This window comes from Mchenga conophoros, unplaced genomic scaffold (assembly GCF_057382185.1).
Source record: "Mchenga conophoros isolate Kocher_MC1m ecotype Shallow Benthic unplaced genomic scaffold, M_conophoros_male_GT1.1 unmapped_scaffold_6, whole genome shotgun sequence".
Classification (NCBI taxonomy): domain Eukaryota; kingdom Metazoa; phylum Chordata; class Actinopteri; order Cichliformes; family Cichlidae; genus Mchenga; species Mchenga conophoros.
The window spans coordinates 202,384-225,518 of NW_028182333.1; the positions used below are offsets into that span (position 1 = coordinate 202,384).

The 23,135-nt window shown below is 41.5% G+C and overlaps 1 protein-coding gene across 1 annotated transcript in view; it reads left to right on the plus strand.

The window, feature by feature from the left end:
* The window catches only part of LOC146546156 (phospholipase D1-like), a 102,314-nt gene that overhangs the window by 78,306 nt on the left and 873 nt on the right, over positions 1-23,135 (plus strand). The window contains exons 2-5 of the mRNA XM_085266664.1: positions 12,410-12,515; positions 21,948-22,064; positions 22,354-22,602; positions 23,026-23,119. Of these exons, the coding sequence (XP_085122790.1) occupies positions 12,498-12,515; positions 21,948-22,064; positions 22,354-22,602; positions 23,026-23,079 (438 nt within the window). The 5' untranslated portion in view covers positions 12,410-12,497 and the 3' untranslated portion in view covers positions 23,080-23,119. The remainder of the gene's footprint in view (positions 1-12,409; positions 12,516-21,947; positions 22,065-22,353; positions 22,603-23,025; positions 23,120-23,135) is intronic.

A 23,135-nucleotide genomic window follows, 5' to 3' on the forward strand; every position in this document is an offset into this window, starting at 1 on the left:
AACTGGTCGTTCAGCTTTATTGACCAAAGATAAGCTCACATGTCACCTCATGACACAGACACTTATTTCCACAGCATGCACGAGGACTGACAATAAGTGTCTATAAAGCCACTTCTATCTGCCACACCTGTGCTTCTGTCATGGTTGCTCTCCTCTCACTCTGTCATTTATCCACAGTCTGCCTCCCTCTGCTCCGTCAGCTGACGTCCTCTCTACACCACCTGCTGTGTTTTATCCTGCAAAAACACATTTAAGAAGCGTTGCACCGAGTAACGGGAGGAACTGCTATAAAATCCATTTAAAGGAGGTGGTGCTGAGTGCTGTGACTGGGGTCCCACCACTGACATCACGGGTGGAGGACATGTTGGAAAACTGCTACAAAGTGCTGTGCAGCCAGCAGAGCTTACAGTCTGTCCTGTGTGTCATACAGGCTCTCACACTTAGTGTTTCTGTGACACATTGAAGAGAAGTTTGTGTTGTTCACAGTTGTGCTTGTACTGAGTGACAGCTGACATGACCTAACAGGAATAATGTGTCTGTGCTGAATGAGAAGTAACACACAATGAAGTCTTGATGCATCTCAATCATCCAGGAAAGTGAGTCTGTTGCTTCTGTTCATCTGGACGCAGCGTTTTGTGGGAGAAACGTGTCGTCATCATCAGGTGACGTCTTCAGTCTCAGCTGCAGGTTTCAGTCTTACAAACAGGACATTTGCATAAAGACTGAAAGCAGCTGCAGGAACGATGGGCTGGGAGCTCCGTTCCTTCATCTTAATTATGCAGATTCTCAGGACCATTGATCAACAACCACTGATCCATGTCCATGAGTCCCATTCACAGAGATGTGGGAATGGCTGCAGTCACAGCATGTAAGATGGAAATAAATGAGAAGTATTTAGCTGAAGTGGATTTGATTTATGTTACTTCTTTTTTAACTTGTAGTTCTACATTGGAAGATTATTGTGATATTGAAATAGAAAAATACATTTATATTCTATTATTTTCTCAAAATAAGCGTCACACTGGTGGAAGCCGGTGTAGCCGCCGAAACGCCTGCATTTATGGAGACTTTCAGCCCCAGGTAGGCCAGTTATGGATCTTGGATCCACATTATGTCAGCAGCTGTTCTCCACCGTGAACTGTGTTCAAACAAACACGCTCACGCCTCACAGACGACAGCTTACAGTCCTGTAGAGATAAAGTGACTTCGTACAGCCCCGACCTGCAGACGCTGTGCGCAGAGGTTCAGGAGCAGAAGTCCCGTTGTAAACATATCACGGCAGACCCGACGATGTTTCCATGAACGCGCTTTTCAGCATCTCTTTATTTGACCACTTTACACACACGGTTGCTGTGCGCACACAGCCGGCTGTAGCTTTGCAGCTCACAGCCCGACACACACCAACAACAGCAGAGAGAGCACAGACGTTAAGGCGTGATTGCGGGTGCCGCTCAGGTGCGTCCGCCTCCCCTGCAGCGGCGCTGCAGACCACGCCCACCACACGCAGTAACCAGGTAAAATACATACTTGGGCAGAATTTTGCAAATATCTATTTTTCATTTTGTAGCAGCATAGAGCTTTTTTTCCAATTATTTTTTAAAAGTCAGGTCAAGGCTCCAAAAGCCCAAAGGCGATATAACAGTTTGTGTTTGCTACATGGATCATTGTAGTTCAGCTTTCCTTTGTTATATTTCTTTAAGAGCTCAAAATGTGTTCATTACATAAATCAAATGTAATTTTCTCTGTAGCACTTCATGGATTTCATAAGCAACACACTGTAGTTGTTCACACAAAGCATAAAGGTAAAAACAATATACACAGTGTTATCTTCATTTTAGATGTCACAAAGTATTTGCGGCTCCCAGTGTTTTCCCGAACCCTGACCCTTTGCGTGGAAACCGGGTCCAAAAGGCTCTTTGGGTGTTAAAGGTTGCTGACCCCTGCACTAGGCCCAACTGACACATATATTTGATTCCAAATACAAAAAATAATGTGTAACCTGCTGGAAGAATGTAGGAGGTTGAGACAGGATCTCAACACTTGGTGTCTGCAACAAAAGACAACAATATGTGGGCCGATCGTGGCTCAAGAGTTGGCAGCTCGTCTTGTAATCGGAAGGTTGCCGGTTCGAGCCCCGGCTTGGACAGTCTCGGTCGTTGTGTCCTTGGGCAAAAAAGCACTTTGGGGTCCTTAGGGACGAGTAAAGCGCTCTACAAATACAGGCCATGTAATGGCAGAAACATTCTCTAGTGTAAATCCTGACTAGTTCATTAACTACAGATCAGTTTCAGTGAACATTATTCACAGAGGGATCTGAGTTCCTTATACCAGACTCTACAGAAACTGTAACACTGTACAGCTCTGCGACTCAACAATATGACAACAATGTAACACACACTAGAATCATCAAATAAAGCCCCACTAACCACTAGAACTAACTAACTAGCACTGGACACTTGCATATTAGAGATTTCTACCACCATAGGAGGCGAGATATCATCCTTGAACCAGAGCATCCAGCCCTCGGACATAAAAAGCGACGTGGCCAGGCATGATAACACTTTGACTGAACTGCAGGACTGTGCCTCGAACCACTCTGACACCATCGCCACTCTCCAGGCCACTGTGGAGTGTTTGTCTGCGGAGGTAAAGAAGTTAGATGAGAGATGTGGAGCTCTTGAGGCACTCCAGGAGGAATAATTTAAGAACTGCAGGAATACCAGAAGGCACAGAGGGACCCAAGATGACTGAGTTGGTTCACACCTGTTGGCGGAGGCGCTATCTCTCGAGGAGAAGCCACTCATCGATCGAGCACATAGAGTGAATCGCCAGCGTCCCAAACAAAGTCATCTTCCTCGGCCCATCATCTTGAGATTGCACTACTACCACATTGGTGAGGAAATTCTGCTGAAAGCTGCAGAGAACAAGAACCTGATGTATAAGGGTTTTTAAAATAAACATCCTCCCAGATTTCCCTCCCTCTGTTGGAAACGCAGAGCCGCATTTGCAAATATGAGAGGAAGACTACGTGGGATGACCGGCGTCAGGTACAGACTGCTATACCCTGCAAAGCTGTTAGTGACCCATGGTGATGTGAGGAAAAGCTTTACCGATCCCAAAGAGACCGTAGACTACGCGGAGAAGCACCTCTCCCACCCACCTTCAAATGTATTAAAAGCAAGGATATATCTATATGTCTAACGCTGACACAGCACTGTGTTTCTTCTTTTCCCTTTATATTCCATGTAAAGGTGAATATGGAGCGTTTATGGAGCTCGTTTATTGACCAGCTGTCAGTTAGAAGGTAAGAGTTACTAGGTTAACAGAGGTTAGCAGTAACAGTACGGGGAAGTATATTGTGTTGTTCTTTTGTTGTTTTTATTTTATCCTACTTTACTTTGTTATTTTGATTTTACCTGTTGTGAGTGCTTCCCGTAATTCTCCTTTTTCTTGCGCCGCTGCGGCCAGAGTTCACAACATTACATATTTTTGTATCTATAAACAGGAAGCTGACACTCTCCAGACTTTATCAAAGGTGTGAGCGTCACAGCAGAGGCCTTTGTGTCAACGTAGCTGAAGACAAAACACAGAAACACATGAAGGAGATTTTCCTGGCCTGGATTTTATACAAATATTCTGCAGTACATCAAAAATGAAAGAAAACCATTAGTCAACATATGAACATCACCTCTGAAGTTACAGAGCTTTGATTGGAGACACAGCTGAGCGTTTTGCATTTTGCATAATTAATTACATAATTAATTATGTAACCATAATTAAATGGTTACATCATCTTTAAAGTCCCCAGAGATCAGGAAAAGGGCCTGAGGGTGCTGTGTTTGGAGTCTGCTGGTTACAGTGTGCAGGACCTCACAGGCTGCTGCAGCGTTAGCAGAGGGCGGGACATACACAGCTATCATAATCACGTGTGTAAACTCTCGTGGTAGATAGTACGGTCTCATGCTAACCGCTAGCAGCTCAATGTCCTTACAGCATAGCGTCTTTTTGATAGAGAAATGCCCAGAGTTACACCATCTATCGTTCACAAACACAGCCAGACCCCCTCCTCCCTTCTTACCACTCTCCGCTGTTCTGTCATAAGAGGCTCAGCAGCTAAAGCAGCACACCTGGGTCTCCCAGCCTATTAAAAGCAGCCCTTTGCTTCACCTGCTTCACTAAACATTATTATTTTAAGCAGAGTGGTGTGATTTATGTAGGCATTGCTGTGTGACAGGATGACTTTTCTTGCACACCCACCAAATGAGGGCGCACATGCTTCCACGCCCACTGGTGACTGCACACATCCTTTCAAGGAAGCATTTCATTCATCCCTAACAAATGGAAGAAAACACTGTGCAGCGTGTTCAGGTTTGAACGTGGCCCTGGCCTCTCTCTGCATCCACCTGGCACATGCAACACACATCCACTCCCTGCTGAACTGCTTGTATTTGATGTGTTGAAGTTTTGGTAAAGTTTGAATAAATTCCACTTTATTTATAGGAACATTTCATCTGTGGACTCCTGCTTCCCCTCTCCTTGAGCCAGTTTGTGACGGGAACATGACATAAGAAAAGTAATTTATCCCTTTTTGATTCTGTGTATCTGGCGCTCATCCAGTGAGTTCACACTTGGCAGAAACAGACTGAATTTGTCTGGAGAACTTTGGCTTCAGCCAAGTTAGATAAACACACTGTGTCTCTGTCAAAACAGCAGTGTAGTTGTGGCACCCCTGTGAGGGAATGACCACATGAATATTATTTTGTGTAAAACACTCATGTAACGGGACATTTTTCATTGCTATATGTATTTATTTTCAGTTTCTTTAAGAGGATAGAAAATCCATGTAACAGGGATTCATTTTATGTTAGAAAGCAGTGAGGGCGGAACTTTGGTGCTTGCTCCGGGGTTTCGGGGAGCAGTAAGTGGAGCCCACCTTCCGCTGCTTCCTCAGACACGTTCTGGAGGAAAGCAGAGACGCATCGTGTCTTCCTTACTCTGCTCTTCACCTGCTTTTACAGGTCGGTACACGGTGCTCGCACCGAAAATGTTGTTTATTGTCACCATGGTTACCCACGTAATGTGAATGGGAGAGTTAAGGCGGTCCGCCAAAGTTATTTATATGTAAACACGGGAGAAAACCAGAGGAGTGTCCCGCGCGACCGCACCGCGAGCCCGCTCGTTAGGTGGAGCGCTCGTGAAGCAGAGTCAGTGCGCTCCTATGCTCTGTGCAAACGTGTTGTAATGCTCCAATCAAATCAGTTCTGTGAGATGTGAATGTTAATAGTTCTGTTAAAGTGACTGAGTAGATTAGCTAGTGTAACACAAGCACTCTGAGCAACTCTGTGTAGCTAACAGAGGCATTCATGGGTTGATTCAACAAGCTGTGTTTCATGATGCACTAAATAGTGATTTTGCCAGTAAATTACTGGAGGGAACAAATGTAATGTATTTACCAATGCTGTTATTGAATAGAACTGTTTAGCCAGTAAGACACTGCAGAAGACAATGTGATGTGTTTATTGATATGATAAAAGGATGTAGCTGTTATGGAAAGAAATGTGAACTTGAGAAACTGAACCAGTTAAAAAGAGTATATTTCACTGATGTTGTGAAATAAGTAAATGTAATTGATGTGAATGAGGAACCAGCTGAACAGTATATTGAAAGCTCATGTTTAGTGTTTTATAGCATTTATTTGTGTGAAATAAATCAGACTCAGACACGTTCTGGAGGAAAGCAGAGACGCATCGTGTCTTCCTTACTCTGCTCTTCACCTGCTTTTACAGGTAACATATTTGTCATCGAGGTCTTCATCCTTGGGACCCGTAACATAGTAACTTCTTCATTGTTATACTTCTATAGTTTTCCCATTTTGTGAGCTGTGGATGTGGAAAGTGTCTCAGTGACACATCCACATGAAAACGGCGTTACCTTCGTTCATTTGCACGTCAAATGAACGAGCTGTTTGGACTTTAACGTCACAGCTGATGCTTCGATACTCGAACTCAAGAGTTCAGCTTCCACTCAGAGGTACAAGTACACACAGCAAAGATAAACGTGTACACAAGGTTGAACCCACAAGTGCACAGCTCCAACCAGAGATGGGCAGTAATCCCATTACTTTTTTCAAGAAACGAGTAAAGTGAGGGATTACTATTGCAAAAAAGGTAATTCGATTACTGTTACTTTCCCGTAAGCACACTGCGTTACTGCGTTACTAAAACCGCAGCTGTGTGCAGATGAACAATGGATAATCTATCGAGTGTGGAGAGAGTGTGAGCGTGCAGCGTTTAAAGCGTGGAAGCACTGACCTTACTTTGAGTTTGACTCTGTAAAAAGTGACAGAAACATTAGCATCCGCTGTTCACTGCGTGGGAAGACAACATGCTCACTCACTATGTGTTAATGGGCATGCTTATTTATAACTTTGATAAAATGTCATAAAAATAATTCCATGCCAGCTCACCATTGGTGATCAGGTAGTTTCTGTTCCAGTTCCAGTCCCATAAATCATGAAGCTTGCTGCCAGAAAAGCTTCAAATCTCCTTTGAAAGCTGTTTGTGGTCTTGATTGTGGGAGCTTCAGTTGTCTGACTCCAGCTGCCACACAGTGCTCACTGATATCATTTGCAAAAACCCCAGTGTGACAATATTTATCAGTGAAGCAGAAATCAGGAAGTGACGACTTTTCTTTGAACATTTGCTAAGGCTAAGCTGTGCTTTCTACCACAGTTGGGAATTTCCTGGTTTACAACAAATTATTGTGTCAACACCGCATAAGATTTCAAACTACAGGAAAATCACTGGAGTTATAAGAGGCAGACAACGACACACACACCACATGCATGCTGTTGCTATTTATTGTGGATTAACCTGTCAAGGGCAAGAACAAAATAATTCTGCCTCAAATACAGGAAATCATAGCTTTCCTGTATTTCCTCCATTGTTGGCATGCTGGTTAGTGCTGTTGCTCCACAGTAAGAAGGTCCTGGGCTAAATTATCCATGAATGTAAACGGCTGTGTGTTTCTATCTGATAGACTGGTGAGCTGTCCAGGGTGTACCCTGCCTGGTAACCCATCACTTCAGGGTTATTTCCCAGCCCTGCTGCAACCAGGATAGAGATAGGAGGATGGTAGTTGTTGTAGACCCATTCAATTTCAATTGAAGGATTAAAATGTTCCAGGAGCTCAACTTACTCCATCTGAACATGTTTCAATCGTGTTTTATGAACACAACATGCAGGTTTACTGAATATGAAAAGGTTGTGTTGATTTAACTCAGTTGTTTAAGTTTCTGCCAAAGCAAAACCTTTGTGTGCAACCAGTGTCCACTATTGAATCAAGTAAATCCAACATGTTTTTGTCAGTGCAAAAGGAGTTACGGTGCCTGTATTCCTGCACAATATTGTCCCGGGAGGGAGGAAAACTTTCTGGTGAAGTTTTGGTTATTTTTGGGTTTTGCTTGACACTACGTTGATTTTATCAGTGAGGTTTGGATTGTTTTCTTTCTCTAAGAGAGAGAAAGATGGTTTTATGCTTGGACATGTTTGCAATGGGCCCCAGTATTTGTTACTTTATTAGTGTTTTATTGGTTGCGTTTGTTTGTGCTTTTGTTACAGTGCACTGAGATAAGAACATCTGAGAGGTGTGATCCACCGGTGGTGATATTTTGGTATTTTGTGAGTTCCCGATTTAACAAATCAGCTCTTTAATCCAGACCTGAGAGGTTGAACTTTAAAGCGCTATAAAATATTCTTACTGGAAACAGTGGCAAAGTGTTTTTCTCCATGATTATAATGGGCTTGGGAGAAATTCACTTATATGTGACATTGATCACATGAGAAGTCCTGAGCCTAAAAGGATTGCAGCGAGTCAATCCAGTCCAAAAACAAGGAGCTGTTTTCCTTTAAAATGATGACGTCATCTTGCTGGTGATGGAGGCTCGAATAGGCTGCGCGTGAGACTCCATTATCAGCAATATCTGGTATGAATGTGTGTGGATGTATGCATGTGACTGGACTGTGATGGACTGACGACTAAAAGTTTAACTGACTTGATACTGAGACAAAAACGGTGCCGACTTTTAGGATTAGAGAATGTCCACAACAATTCACCCAGCCTGTAGAAGAAGGGTGGAGGTTTTGTCTTGCTTTGTTTGTGCAGGAGCAGAAGGATGACAGAGACTAAAGGGGGAGGCTGTAGCTTCACATGAGTGTGAGCTGCAGACTGAACCCTTTGGTTGCTAATGTTGAGTCACTGATGTTTGCATTAAGAAAATTGTGTTTTATTAGCTGTGTTTTAATTAAGGTATCACATTATATTGTTGGGAATGTTAAATGCTAAAGTGAAGAAAAGCTTTGATTTCACTCATGACTGAACATGTTATTATTAACCATAGCAGGCCACTGTAAAGAGTCAATTAACTGTTATAGAGGAAAAAAGGCCAAAAACTCTGTTAATACCTATGAATAACAGGCAATGATAGACTTGTCACATTCAAAATAGAGATATGTAATAACAAACACGGGTCCGTGTCATTTAGGTTCTCCATTGAAATAGTCAATCATTTAGAAAAGTAGAATATATATATATATATATATATATGTCTCAACGCTGTTTCTCAATAATATTAAAAACCTAAAAACTATTGTTGTGGAAGATAGAAGTCACTGTGACAGCCCTCTGACTGTGGAGGACGTTTGTAATCCTATTTCTGCACTTAAGGCCAACAAATCTCCCGGCACAGATGGTTTAACTGCAGAGTTTTATGAATCATTTTCTAATCTCCTGGCTCCGTTCTTACTGCAGCTTTTCATAGGAAGTGTAGAGAATAACATCCTCCCTCCTACTCTTACTCAGGGTCTCATAACACTTATTCCAAAGCCAAACAAAGACTTACTTCTTATTGATAATTGGAGACCCATCTGTCTGCTCAATGATGACTATGAGATTATGGCTTTAGTACTTGCTAACAGAATGAAAGAGTTCTTGGACACAATTATGGATGAGACACAATCAGGCTTTATGAGAAACAGACACCTTTCTAAGAACATGAGACTGGTTTTAGATCTACTTGATTACTCTGATTTGGTATCTGACTATAGCTTCATTCTCTTCCTGGATTTTTAAAAGGCTTTTGATACAATTGAACATCAATTTATTTTCCACTCTTTGGAAAAATTTGGCATTTTTCTGTAAAGCTATCAAAACCTTGTACACGAATGGCAATAGCTCAATTAAAATGATTAAGACTCCACCCCGAGATTTGACCTGTTATACAAGGAATCAGCACAGCTGATAAGGAGCTCATCATCAGCCAGCTAGCTGATGACACCACACTCTTCTTGAAGAATGCAAATCAAATCCGTCCAGCCCTTAGTGTTATTAGTGATTTCTCTGAGGCATGTTAATACTTTTAGCTATTTTATATCCATAAATGTAAGTTTATTAATAAAACACCATATTTCTGCCTTTTTATAAGGATATGAATTGTACATACAATCAATTTCAGACTCAACCAACAAAAAGCCTCTCAGAACAATATTTATATTGTAACAGTTGCTATTGTAATGCAGTGTATCACCACATGGCGGCGCCTCCTGTCTCACGACTGGTGTCACCCCCTTTTTGTTCTTCTTCGCACTCCTCCTGTAATGGATGCTCCCGTGTGTACGCGGACTAGTGTGCTCTTTAGTAATGTGTGGTAGAGGTAGCACTTTTATTTTTGATATTGTAAATAAATGAGTACTTTTTGGAAAGTCAGAAGCTGTTGCTCATTCGCTATCCACCTGCACACCTCCGCGGCTGGCTTCATCTCCACTGCACGTTACAATATGTTGATTTTTTTCGCCTCCTCATATCATCATTTTTTTACTCCTGGTTCTGTATGTTCATGTTCTGTTCTTTTGTAAACTTCATCTGTTTGTATGTTGTATACTCATTGTGTTTCAATAAAGTTCGATTTAAAAAAAGGTACGTTCTAAACGAAGCTTCAGACGTCACTGATCACGTGACTCTGGCCAAACGAATCAAGCCTCGACACGGTGCTTCTGAAGCAGCGCGTTGATCTTTCTGACACACGCACCGGAGCGTCAGCTTCAAGCGGACCATCACTACGTCTCACATCTAAAGGTGTCAAGGTAACTTTGAACTGAGTTCAGTCAATCTGGAGTTTTTCCAAGTTTTCTGTTGCTCTCTGTGAGAGAAGAGCGTTAAAGGCGGGGCTCTCCAGAGTCCAGCAAAACAGGAAACCACAGCTGGGTGTGTGTAAGTGTGCAAACCAATAGAATGCATCGTGGTGGGGGGGGCATCACGGGCAAGAAAAAAATAAAATAATCGGTCGTACCCATGCTTCCCCGACGTCATGCCAGCGCATATTGGGAAATTCGTAGGCACCGATCGGTTTTCTATCAGCCATTTGCTGGGAGTAAGGGCGCCCTCCGTTTGCGAGGTGCGCCTGCTGCTGGCGGCACAGGGAGGAGAGGGCGGGGCGGCGGGGAGTCTCTGGCTGGCTGGAGCGGCATCTAATAACCAACTCGCAAAACAAAATAAAAACAACAAACAGATATTATGATACAGACTTATAATCTGCACCGATGTTTTTTCTAAATTCTATAAAGTGAGCGCGAGAGCCCTCGGTGCGCCTGCGCGCTGCTGAAGTCAAAGTAAACTTTATTGTCATCTCCGCTACAGACAGTCCAGCATATAGAGAGACGAGACGACGAGGCTGCAGTTACAGCGGTGCAAGTAAACAAACAATAAATATAAGAAGAGTAAGAAAATAAATCTACACTTTAGGACTCGGGGTAAAGGATCAATAACAATTTAAATTTATAATTTACAGTTTGATGATTTAAAGTCTCACACAACCCGTCAAAAGGGGCGGGGCCGGCTGCTTCCAAGTAGAGCACATTTCATTTATAATGATGTAAATCCAAGCCCATCATGGATTCACGATCTGAATCCTGGGTTGTGTGAAATCCCAGAAATCAACCTTAGACAAAGTGAATCTGTGAACTAAGGTGTAGGTCTGTTAGGTTAATTGTGCTGATCCTCGGGTTGGGGGATTTGTGTTTGTACTGCAGCGCAAAATTCAAACCAATGGAAGATGGACAACAAAAGTTCAAAGCCATCAGGTGTGCTCAGGTTAGAAAAAAGAGAAAAGATGCAGGTAAGCAGACGTGTGATTGGATAATGGCAGGTCATCTGAAACCAATCAGACTAAACTCCAAACAATACATTATGTTACAGATTTTAATATTAATTAGTCATTGTTACTTGTTGATTTGTCCTTTTCTCATTGTGTGACGAATTATGACGACTGTTTGGTAGCTGTTATTGTCTCTCTCTCTCTCTTCATGTGTGTTTCTCTGGTGAAACAATAGTTTTGTGTTAATGTTAGGGCTGCACGATTTTGCATAAAATGAGAATCACGATTTTTTGGCTTAGAATTGAGATCATGATTCTCTCATAACAATAAATAAACATAAAACAACAAATGTCTCACGTTTTGTTGTTGCAGCAAAATGTTGTCCTGCTTGAAATTCCGTCTCCACCGTTGCTCGACGCTGCGTGTACAGAGCAGGTAGTGCAACAATAGAAAAATAGTTGCGGGACGGCACTGTGTAGCGTTTGTCTAGGTGTTGATCGTTTTCCTAAATCCTCGTTTTGCACAGTGTTGATGGAGCCATATCTTTGGTCAGGTGATAAGTGATAGCCTCCGTGATGTCTTTGTGCCTGCGGAGGTCGACGGGTATAGGGAAGCGCTGTATAAGGTTCCCGTTATTGATGTTTGGGTGGTTGACCGGGACGGATTTTCTCCTGTCACTTTCTCGTCATCCCTGACGTGCTCTCCGTTGTTGTTTCCCTGCTAATTTTAGCATCACACGGCACAGCTTCTGTATCACGTGGTATAAGGCTCCGCCCTTGTCATTTGTTGAGCAGGAAGAGTGAGCGCTTGTTTTCATGCAGAGTACGTCCCGGATCAAAATGTGAAGTTTTACAAATCACCACTTCTTTAGTGAATATCATTTCAGTCTCAGACAATCTCGTTTCTCTTACAGAGGTTGAATGCACCTTCTGCGGATGGCGGTACCACACAGTGTGCGTGGACTTCCCCTGCACAGAAGGCAACTACAAATGCTGTGAATGCTAAATAAACAGAAACAAATGATCCCTGTTGTCTTTGCTTGATGATTGGTTTGAGTCTTGACAATCCACATTGCTGGCGTTGCATCTTTCAATGCCAGCAATGGCAGGTATCAGTGCTCAAACCTTTTGTGTTTGTTTCCAACAAGTTGCCCACCTCGGGAAACAAAAATGTGTTCTTTTACTTGTCAGATGAACATATGAGACACTTTGACTCTTCAGTGCAGTGTGGAGCCTAACAAAGATCTGTTTTGTGTCCCAGCTGATCAGCAGGAGGAGGAGAGTCTGACGGAGCAGCAGAGGAACATTTTCAGCTACTTGGACTCAGCTCAGCCACTACAGAGGAAACAATGAGCTCAACACAGAAGGTGACAGACAGAGCAGGACCATATGACCAAAGATATTTATCACCATATACATTCGAACATTTGCCATAACGATGTAGCTGACGATAGAATTGACACCAGACAAAATACTTTACAGCTGCACAACTTTATTAAAAAGCCATCAATGTATTTTCACTGACACAAGCAGCTGTTGTTTATGTGCATTAAAGTTATATAAAAATGTAACAGTGCAAATGCAAATTCCTCGCTGACAGTTTAAACCAAAGGCGTTTCCAGTGGAAACTGGCCGACACATCCTGAGCATAACCATGTATAATATCCACTAAACTTCAGAAGAGGTTATACAGTCGTGGCCAAAAGGTTGAGAATTGCATAAATATTGGAACCTGGAGAAGTTGCTGCTTAAGTTTTTATAATAGCATTTTGCCTGCACTCCAGAATGTTATGAGGAGTGATCAGATGAACTGCATCGTCCTTCTTTGCCATGAAAACGAACTTAATCCCCAAAAAGCCTTACCACTGCATTTCATTGCTGTCATCAAAGGACCTGCTGAGACCATTTCAGTGATCGTCTTCTTAACTCAGGTGAGAATGTTGGCGAGCACGAGCTGGAGATCATCATGGCTGTATCCCGATTCAGGTTCTGCAGCTTTAAAGTCCTCAAGGGCCGCGTACTCAAAGACCGCTAAGGCCGAAGTGCGAGGCTCGTAGGCTCGTGAAATGGGACGTCTAACCTCCGTCGCGCTGCCCAGGTTGCCTAGCAACCATGATACTAACAGCTGGAAACGTTTCATACAGCTTTGTTTGACAGAAATGAAGGAGAACATATTTAGTTCATTTGTTTCTACATGAGCTCTGTGTGATTTGATGAGTATCTGAGGCTGAGACCACAGGACTGTGAAACATGATTGTTGGGCTTCATTTCTGTGCTGAACAGTCGTTTAAGATTAGCTGTAAATAACAATTAGCTGATGTTGTTCATGAGACTAAAGTCAGTGTAAATATAATATGGCCAATATCATAGTTATTATATTAATCACTTCACTCACAGACAAGTATCTGTGACAGTGTGTATACAGATGTATCATATATAAGGGACAAATATTGTTCATTTAATATGTTGGTACTAAATTTGGCTCAGTGCTTACATATATGTGTAAAAAGCAAATGTACGAGCTGTGATAACTGTGTCTGATAGAATGAAGAGTAGACTGATATATGAAATATTCCTTTATTGGGTGAGAAAATCAGACCATGTCATAACTGCTTTAAGTCACACAGAATAGATATCAGAGCCTTAAACAGGCTGACTTCTGCTAAATGGGTCAAACTGGGCAGAAAGTCTACAAACACATAACATCCTTATAGAATATGATGTAACACTATAGATCAGCTTAGCTCAGAATATATAAAGCATATAAACAGTTACAGCAATATGATGCAACAAACACAGCAGCTACTGATCCAAAATACTCAAAGCTTCATAGAACTGAAACCAACATTATTTTTAGCTCCATCCTGCTGCTGATACAGACTTTAGGTTTCTGAACATTAAACTTGTTGCTGCCTTTCATAGTGTGTAACTTGAAGGCCCTGAGTACTTTCTCCCACACTGAAGACACTGGGATGATCACATTATTTGAACATTACCTAATAAGACTGATTCAGGACCAGAGATGGGCAGTAACGCGTTACTTGTAACCCAAGTAAGGGATTACTATTGCAAAAACGGTAATTAGATTACCGTTACTTTCCCGTAGGAACGCTGCGTTACTAAAACCGTGATTTCTTTGCGAGAATGTCTCACGACAGTGACGTAAGCGAGTGCGCTGTTAGTGACAACAGCTGTGTGCAGATCAACAGTGGGATCACATATCGAGTGCAGAGAGAGTGTGAGCGTGCAGCGTTTAAAGCGTGGAAGTACTGACCTTACTTTGAGTTTGAATTCCATAAGAAGTGACAAAAACATTAGCGTCCATCGTGCGTGGGAAGAAAACTTCTTTTTACAGCGGAAAAAAAACCCTAAACTTCCAAGCAAGCACCAAGTGCGCAACGACGTAATGGGAAACTCACAGAGAAACTTGCGGATTCTTCCACTGACCGCGGCACACCTGCCTACCCAACTCCTGCTTTACAGGTGAAAATAGAGCAACAGGACCGCTGAGTCTTTGACTTTATTTATGTTCTGCTGTGTTTTACTTGCATCTATTTGAAAGACTGAGTGTAAACACAACAAATATTTTATTTTATGTGCTGGAATGTGCAGAAAATAGGTTTAAATGTTAAACTAATTTCTTCCAGTCAGAGAATGTTGCAGATAATTAAATTTTTGCTTGATGCATAAAGTTAAAAGATTAAAACTAATAAAACAAGTTTAAAAAAGAGACTTTTCCATTTGATTACATTTTGTATGATGGATTATGTAGAATCGTGTTTTTAAAAGTAACTAAGTAACTAAGTAATTAATTACTTTTGAAAATAAGTAATCAGTAAAGTAACGGGATTACTTTTTTGGGAAGTAATCAGTAATTAGTTACTGATTACTTTTTTCAAGTAACTTGACCAACACTGATTCAGCACAGACAGTTATGTTAAACTTTCCTAGCAGTCCTTCACAAACAGGGAACAGTCTGTCTATTCTCTCCATCTGTCAGCTGCTGCTGGCTCTTCCTCCTCCTCTTCCTCACACACTGCTGAGTTTGTCCTGGTGGGATCATCAGGGCTGCAAAAGCCTCACAGATGATGTGCAGCAGTGGCTCCCTCAGTCTGTCCTCACTCTGGACACTTGCAGTCGTCACACATGGAAATCAAATGTGTGATAAGCTGCAGGATTCAAACACAAGTGTAACTTATAAACACATGTTCATACTTTTATTCCACAATCAGAGAGAAAGAAACAGAGCGAGAGTGCAGGACAGACAGACAGGTGACAGTCTCAGGTGTACACACTGCTACACAACAGCAGCAGAGAAGCAGGATTTAGTGTTTGTGTTATTACGAGTGTAAACAAGAAGAGTTCCAGATGGTGCAGTGGACACATGTGTGACTGCTGTGATTAAAGCATCTTTCTTTCAGCTTAACGAGTGAACCGTCAGCTCGTTCAAACACACGTTAAAGTGCGTTTGGCTCGACACCACCGAACAGAGGCAGCAATATAACACAGCTAACATTAACAGTGCAGTGAATCCTGCTTGTGCCGTGATGTTCAGGACTGCAAACCGAGCAGCATCACTGACTTTCAGCTTGTTGTGTTTGTGGATATATGACTGACTTTAATTATCCACAAAATCATCACATTCTCTGTCAGATTAAGGTCGACTATTGAACGGCGTATATTTTAAAGCTTTAAAACCAAGTTAACGCTGAAAGTACAAACATCACTAATGTCACATGAGTCTGCCGACAAGGCATAGCTATGGCTATGAAATGCTCTTTGTGTATCACTTCTTCATTATGAAAGATGTCATTAATGCACTAGTAATGTCTCATCTGGAGTATTGTTCAATCATTTGGTCAGCAGCTAATAAGACAGATCTTAACAGACTTCAGTTAGTCCAGAATAAGGCGTCCAGATTAGTGTGAAGATGTTCATACTATACTAATATTGATCAAATGCATAATAACCTTTCTTGGCTTCCTGTACAGGCTAAAATATTCTATGGCTTACTTGTAGTTCTAAAGAAAGCAATTCTGTTAAACACACCACATTTATTCTGCTCAGCTGCAGTATCCAGATGAAATACATTCATCATATTACACAGTTTTCAACAAGCTGCAATTTAGTAAATGCTCGAGTTAAAAGTAATGTTTTGTAAAACTGTTACATTTAGAGCAACTTTTAAGTGGAATAAGTTGCCTTAAAAAATTAGAGAATTATTCAAAACTTCAATGAACACTTAAAGCCGATTTACAGAGCTTTTAGTTGTTGTAAATATTGTAAGACATGATTTGTTTTTGAAATTTGTGTAATGTGCCTCAATGTTATTGATATTATTATTATTATTATTGATTGCTTATATTTGAACAATTGTGAAACCTCACTGTGGATGTAAGAGTGAAATTATGTGGATATCTTGAATCCACTTTATTGTGTAATATTTTATGTGAGTATTTGACGGAAGACGAGCAACATCTGTTGTGGAAGCTAACGGGGTTCCTTTAGAATAAACAAACATAGGATTTATTATCACTGAATAATTATGTATAAATCTATACAAATTATAGAAATATGTAATAGGAAACAACAAAATAATCTAAATTATAAAATAAATGCGTGTGTGTGTGTACAATCAGGAGGGATGGGCATGATTTTAGTGTTTGAACAGTCATGAATTATCTTTAACAGCAGGTTGGATGTAATGTGTTAGAACTACCAGCAGGTGGGGATAAGAGACCTTTAAGGTGTTTGGTGCCACGCTCCACCTTCAGGTTTAAAACTATTGTTAATGGAGTTTGAAGGTTGAGTTTGTTCCACGACTGCATTTCACTCACTGCCTCTGTTTGTATCTCTGTCACTGCAGGACCAACATGGAGCCAGAAGTCAGCGCTCTCAGGAGGCCGACAAACCTCACAGAAGAAAGGGAGAGAAAAAACACACCTGTGACGAGTGTGGGAAGGGTTTTACTGTGAGGGCTAAACTAAAACAGCATCAGGTCATCCACACTGGAGAGAGACCGTTCAGCTGTGACATGTGTGGAAATTCTTTTTCAGGAAGGTTTCCCTAAAACAACACCAACTCATCCACAGTGGAGTTAAAGCGTACAGCTGTGATCAGTGTGGCAGAGCTTTTACTCAAAGTAGCCACTTACAGAGTCATCTAGTTACCCACTCTGGAATTAAGGCATACAGCTGTGATCAGTGTGGCAGAGCTTTTACTCACAGTAGCCACTTACAGAGTCATCTAGTTACCCACTCTGGAATTAAGGCGTACAGCTGTGATCAGTGTGGCAGAGCTTTTACTCGCAGTAGCAGCTTACAGAGGCATCAAGTTACCCACTCTGGAATTAAGGCATACAGCTGTGACATCTGTGGAAAAACTTTCAGCTGGAGAGGGAGCCGAAATACACACCTACGCATTCACACCAGACATGATGTGTACTGCTGTGAACAGTGTGGCAAAGAGTTTACAACAGACGCACAGTTACAACAACACATGTTTACCCACACTGAGGAGAGACCTTATCGATGTGACCTGTGTGAGAAGACTTTTAAATCTCCACGTCACCTGAGACAACACCAACAGATCCACACCAGAAAGAGACTCTACAAGTGCAGCTACTGTGAGGTATGTATTTATATTGTTATCTTGTCATTTTAGCCTGACTGTTTGGAACAACTCTGCTCATTAAACTGTGTTAGCATGTTAGCAATTCTACTGCATGGAAAAGCAGCTCTGAGTGATTATTCAGATTTTCCTTTCAGTTATGATTTTAGTATTACTGTAGTATTATGGTGGTAGTATTGTAGTTATTGCAGCCCAGTAAACTGAGTGTGTTAACTGAAACAGTCAAATGTAGTTGGACGTCTGCAGAGATGCTCTTTATTTCAGGCGACGTTCAGGATACAAATGTTGAAGGACTGACTTACACTGTCTTTGTTTAGAAGCAGAGCGACACAGATGGATCCAGTTCTCAACCCTGTCATCACTGTGGTGGTGGGAAAGACTTTCATTGTGACCTCTGTGGAAAAACTTTCAGTCAGCAAGCTGCCCTTATAACACATCAACGTAGACACACTGGAGACAAACTGAAATACTGCAAAGAATGTGGGAGAAGCTTCACCACACCAAGTGAGTTAAAACGACATGAACTGATTCACAGTGGGGTTAAAAAGCACCTCTGTGATCAGTGTGGGTCATCCTTTACCACTGCATGGAAGCTTAAATCACACAAACGAGTCCACACAGGAGAGAAACCACACAAGTGCAGACACTGTGAGAGAAGCTTCTCACATTCACATAGTCGTAACATTCATGAACGTACACACATGGAAGGAAACTACAGCTGTGACCAGTGTGACAAGAGCTTCAGGAATCTCAGATCATACTCTGCACACAAACTATCCCACGTTACTAATAAACTGTTTCACTGTTACCAGTGTGCCAAACATTCACCTCATTGTCTGCTCTGTGCAAACATCAGCGCGATCACTCAGGGCTGAAATCACTCCCATCACTGGATCACAGTGAATCTGAAGACACAGAAAGATCCTCTGGTTTCTGTGTCGGACTCAAAAGCTTGAGATCAGGCTCCACAGAGTTCAGATAGAATCATTTAAACTTGTGTTGAACTGAAACTGGTTGCTGGGCTGAACTTCTACATAATACAGATCTACATGGGAATCTTCTTTTCTGTTGTTTTACTGAGTCAGTTTTGTCCTTTTTTCTCTGTCCTGGTTTTGCTCGTCTGTAAATGATTGAAACTCAGTCAAATAGTTCATTGTTCTCCAGCAAAACGTTTTGGAAACTCATGTTTAACCTTTAAAACTCTGACATGTTTTAGCACACAAGGCTTCATCGGGGAGTTCACTCATGATTGGACCATGAGACAAAGGTTTTTAGTTCTTTCAAAGAGAGTCTTGGAGATGTTTGATGTTTCTGTTTTTCCTGAAACCACCTGAAAGAAAACTATTTTTCTTGCTTTATGTAGTGTGGAAGTTTTTAATGTTTCTTCATCTGTGATGTTCTTGAATGTGTTCACGTGAAGATGGTACAAATAAACTGTCCTTTCAGCTTTAGCTCCTAATTTATTCATTATTTATGGATGTAGCACAGCAGCCGTCTCTTGATTATCACATGGAGGGCTCGGGATCTGATGGTGTCGTCTCCCTAATTTGCCCACTCTGTAAATCTCACTCATGGCCAAGAAATTGAAATAAACCTTGTTTCCCTGCTGGATAGTGATCCACTGTAACTCTGCTCCTCCTTCCTGTTTAGGATTTCTGTGGCTGAAGTAAAATTCCCTCCATCCATCACTTATCCCAGCTAACCCAAAGTGAAATAAAGTTTTGCTGGTCTTAAAAAAGCATTACAATAATGGGCATTACCAATGCAAACTAAATGATACAGAAGATGAAAGAAGAGACTTTGATCAATTAATAAAGCTCATGATCTGGATTCATTGTGGCTGCTACACAGATACTTCTGGGTCACTTCTCTCAGTTAGGAACCTTCCTCACCAACTGACTGTTGGACCACACCCCTGGTTTCATGAGAAATTGTTTCAGCCATGATTTCTCTTCCTGTATTTCAGAGTAAAGACTGAAGTGACAAATGGAAGCATGTTTAAAAAACACAATGTGAGAGAGACGTTGAGGTCCTTAGAAGTTACCCTGGGTTTTTCTGTCACCCTGCTAGATGTTACACACCTTGTTATTGGACTGATTTCTACTGCTGGACTACTCTGCGGAGAGTAACAATACTCTTACTAATTAGCTCCCTTTCACACCTTTGGGGATATTTATTTTTGTGTTTGCAGCGCTGTGAGCCAGAACAGCGAGAGAAAAATCTGCAACTGCGACGAGCCGAATGCTTACGTGAATCGCAGCAGCTGCACATGTGCTACGCTGAATTAGAGGATATCTTTGCTCTGGATTCTATTTCTACTTTTTCATTTCTATATGATTCTTCTTGCATCTAAACAAAGATGATTCAATTTGCTAAATGTTGATGGCTCTTCGTGCTCAGCTGTAAATGAGACGTAATATTTGCTCTTGGTTTGGTTCTCCTGTACCGAACCTTGCAGTACAACAGAAACCTAAAACATTATTTGTAGTTGTTATTCTTAGTTGTTCTGCTGCCTAAATACCACAGGGTCTGATTATGAAGTTATTGAGCTGCACATACTTTACGACCTGCTTAAGTTCGAGGTCACAGCGTCTGTAGAGCAGCTGGAACATAATGAAGTCTACAAGGTTAAAGTTTTCTCTTCAGTTATTGTTCTTTCTGCTGCTTGGTTTGATGGATCTGAGAGCTTTTGTTTTTATTATTGTTATTATAATTATCATTAATATTTTACTCTCTAGAAGCTTTAAAATAGTGTTTGTGTGTGAAAAAATTGATTTAAGAATTGAACAGAAACATCTGTCCTTCTGAAAATCGCCCAAAGGCACGGAGACAAAGTCAAAGGATGCAACCTGTAACTTTCTCTTCCTTCATGTCAGGACCATCATCCATGATTTATATTAAAATGCATATAGCAACAGTAGCACTTTAGTTTGGACTTTATGATTTCTGTAACTGGAAAATATTATTTTGTTTAAAGACAGAAGTGACCGCATAGTTGCAACATCAAAGGGAAATATTAATTAATTAGCATCAAGTATATTTGTTGCTTAAGCATTTGCACTATAACTTAAGTAGGATTATAACTTTTAAGGAAGGAAAGATTTCAGATATTTAGTTCACTGTTTCAGTTATTTTATATGAAATTAAAACATTTACGTTGGTCAAATATGATGCTCTAAATCAAATAAAAGTTTGAAATAAATGATGTATTTTTAAATGCTGCAACAAATGTTCACAAAAAGTAACTATAATTAAAACCAGTTAAACAAAATCAAATGTTTGAATCATGCTTAACCAAATGCCAGGCTGGAGAGCTGAACCTAAAGTATACGTAGAAAGATTTCAACATGTGAGCAGTTTTTAATGTTTTTATCACATATAAATGTCACAGCAGTGGGTCCTGGCCCAATGCTTTGTGTTTTTGGTTTTCTTTGACTCTTGTTTTTCTTGGTTTTTGTTCTTCTTATTTATCAGGCTCTCAGTAATCTTAGTTCTCCCTCCCTCAGTGTTCATTTCAGCCTGTGTTTAGTTTCTGTTCCCGTGTCCCACGTTTCATCGTTTCATGTCGAGTCAGCCCTGTCTCTCTGTTTCCTGTGTCTCCCCAGTCAGCCCCGCCTCCCTCGGGCACTCATGTGTGATACAGAGTAATAAACCTGACTACATTTGCTACACTCTCTTTATTACCTGTTACTTTAAAATTCATACACTAATTATGTCTGCCCATCTCTCTAATGTGAAGGTCAAAGGTCAACATCCCAGTGACATAAGAATAATCCCAAAGGGGCAAAGGCAGCGGTTAATTTAGCACATTTGGCATTAAGGGTACAGCAAGGATATACTTTTACTTCTTGTGGCAGGGGTGTGGTCTCTGGCCTGCTGCAGTGGAGGCTGGTGGCGGGACGTTGGACGGCACAGGTGAGGGTGATGGCGCTCATGACTCTCCCCTTTATAGTGACGGAGGAGACTGGCGTGGGGGAAGCGTGTAGTGGAGGAAGCCGAGGAGAGAGCTGGTTTCTGGCTACAAAGACGGCGTCAAACCAGAAAAGATTGCTCGTGGTCAAATAATGTGTCAATCACCTGTGAATCAAACTGTGTGTGGCTCAGTTCATGTCACAGTGTTGTTTAGTATATCTTCACTTGTCTCACTCTCCTTCTGTTCTGTCCATCAGGACGATCCTCAGCGCTTACACAGATCCTCCATCGATGTTTTGGATCCAATCAGTGATCAGTTCTACGAGGAGGCCTGGATGTTCACCAGCGCTCGCTACACCTCCATCTACCAGAAGGTGAGTGTACTCCTTTGTACTCAGATTAACATTTTACTTCTTAAAATACATTTTCATATATGAGCTTTCTATTATTTCATGGGCCATTTAATCAATATTAAAATTACAAGCATATCAACAAAGGTGAAGCTGGTTTTTCCACTTGCTGTCACACAGTCATGGAGGAATACAATAAATACATAATCAGTCATAGATCCTGAACAATGACATTAAAAGAAAGTCTGTGGCTCTAAAAACTAAACAGTATAAAGACATGCTCCAAGCTGCTGTTTCTCTCCTCCTCCTCTAGGTTTTCCACTGTCGGCCATCCAGCGATGCTGGAGGGCTACCTGGCCAATGCTGGCCTACACAAAGAGGTCCCGGCTCGGAGGAGCTGAAGAAGATCCTTGCCTTCCTCGTCAGTTTCCTCTTCAGTTCCTATCCCAACAAAACCTTCTTGCACCTATTAGCTCCAAAGAGGCTATGGTGCCCGTGGAGGTCTGGACCTGAGGCCTGTGCTCATCACGTGGATAGAAAACACTCTGACACCATTCTGGAGGTCTGATGGGACTCTGACCAAAACACAGATGAAATAAAACTTGTGGCTGGAGCTTTTAAAATTACTTTTTCACCTCATAGATTAATGCTCATGATTGCATGTTAGCAAGACAGCATCTCCCCAAGGTGAAACTCTCAGGAGACATTTACTCTTAAACTGTAATCTGGTTGAGACTACTTGAAGAGATCTTAGTAGCGAGTATGTGGATTTAGTCTCTTCACCAACAGCAGACAGACCCATGCCAAGAAAGCAGACATGTTCTCAAAGAAAGCCGAGAGCAGAGATTGGAAAAAGCTAAAAAGAAAAAGCTGCAGCTTCAGACGACTATCTGCCTGTAAGGCTGAAAAAGTCCAGTTACGCTCTATTTTGGAAAAGCTCCCAGTTTTGGTAACCTGGACTTTTATTTCCCCTCTTCTGCTACAGATGTTGACTGTGACCTCAGAGGCCAACTGGACCACACAGATGCAGCAGGAGTGAGGGAGAGGAGTCTTCATCCAGCTTCAAAGAAAACATCCAGGTAAAGTGACGTGGAT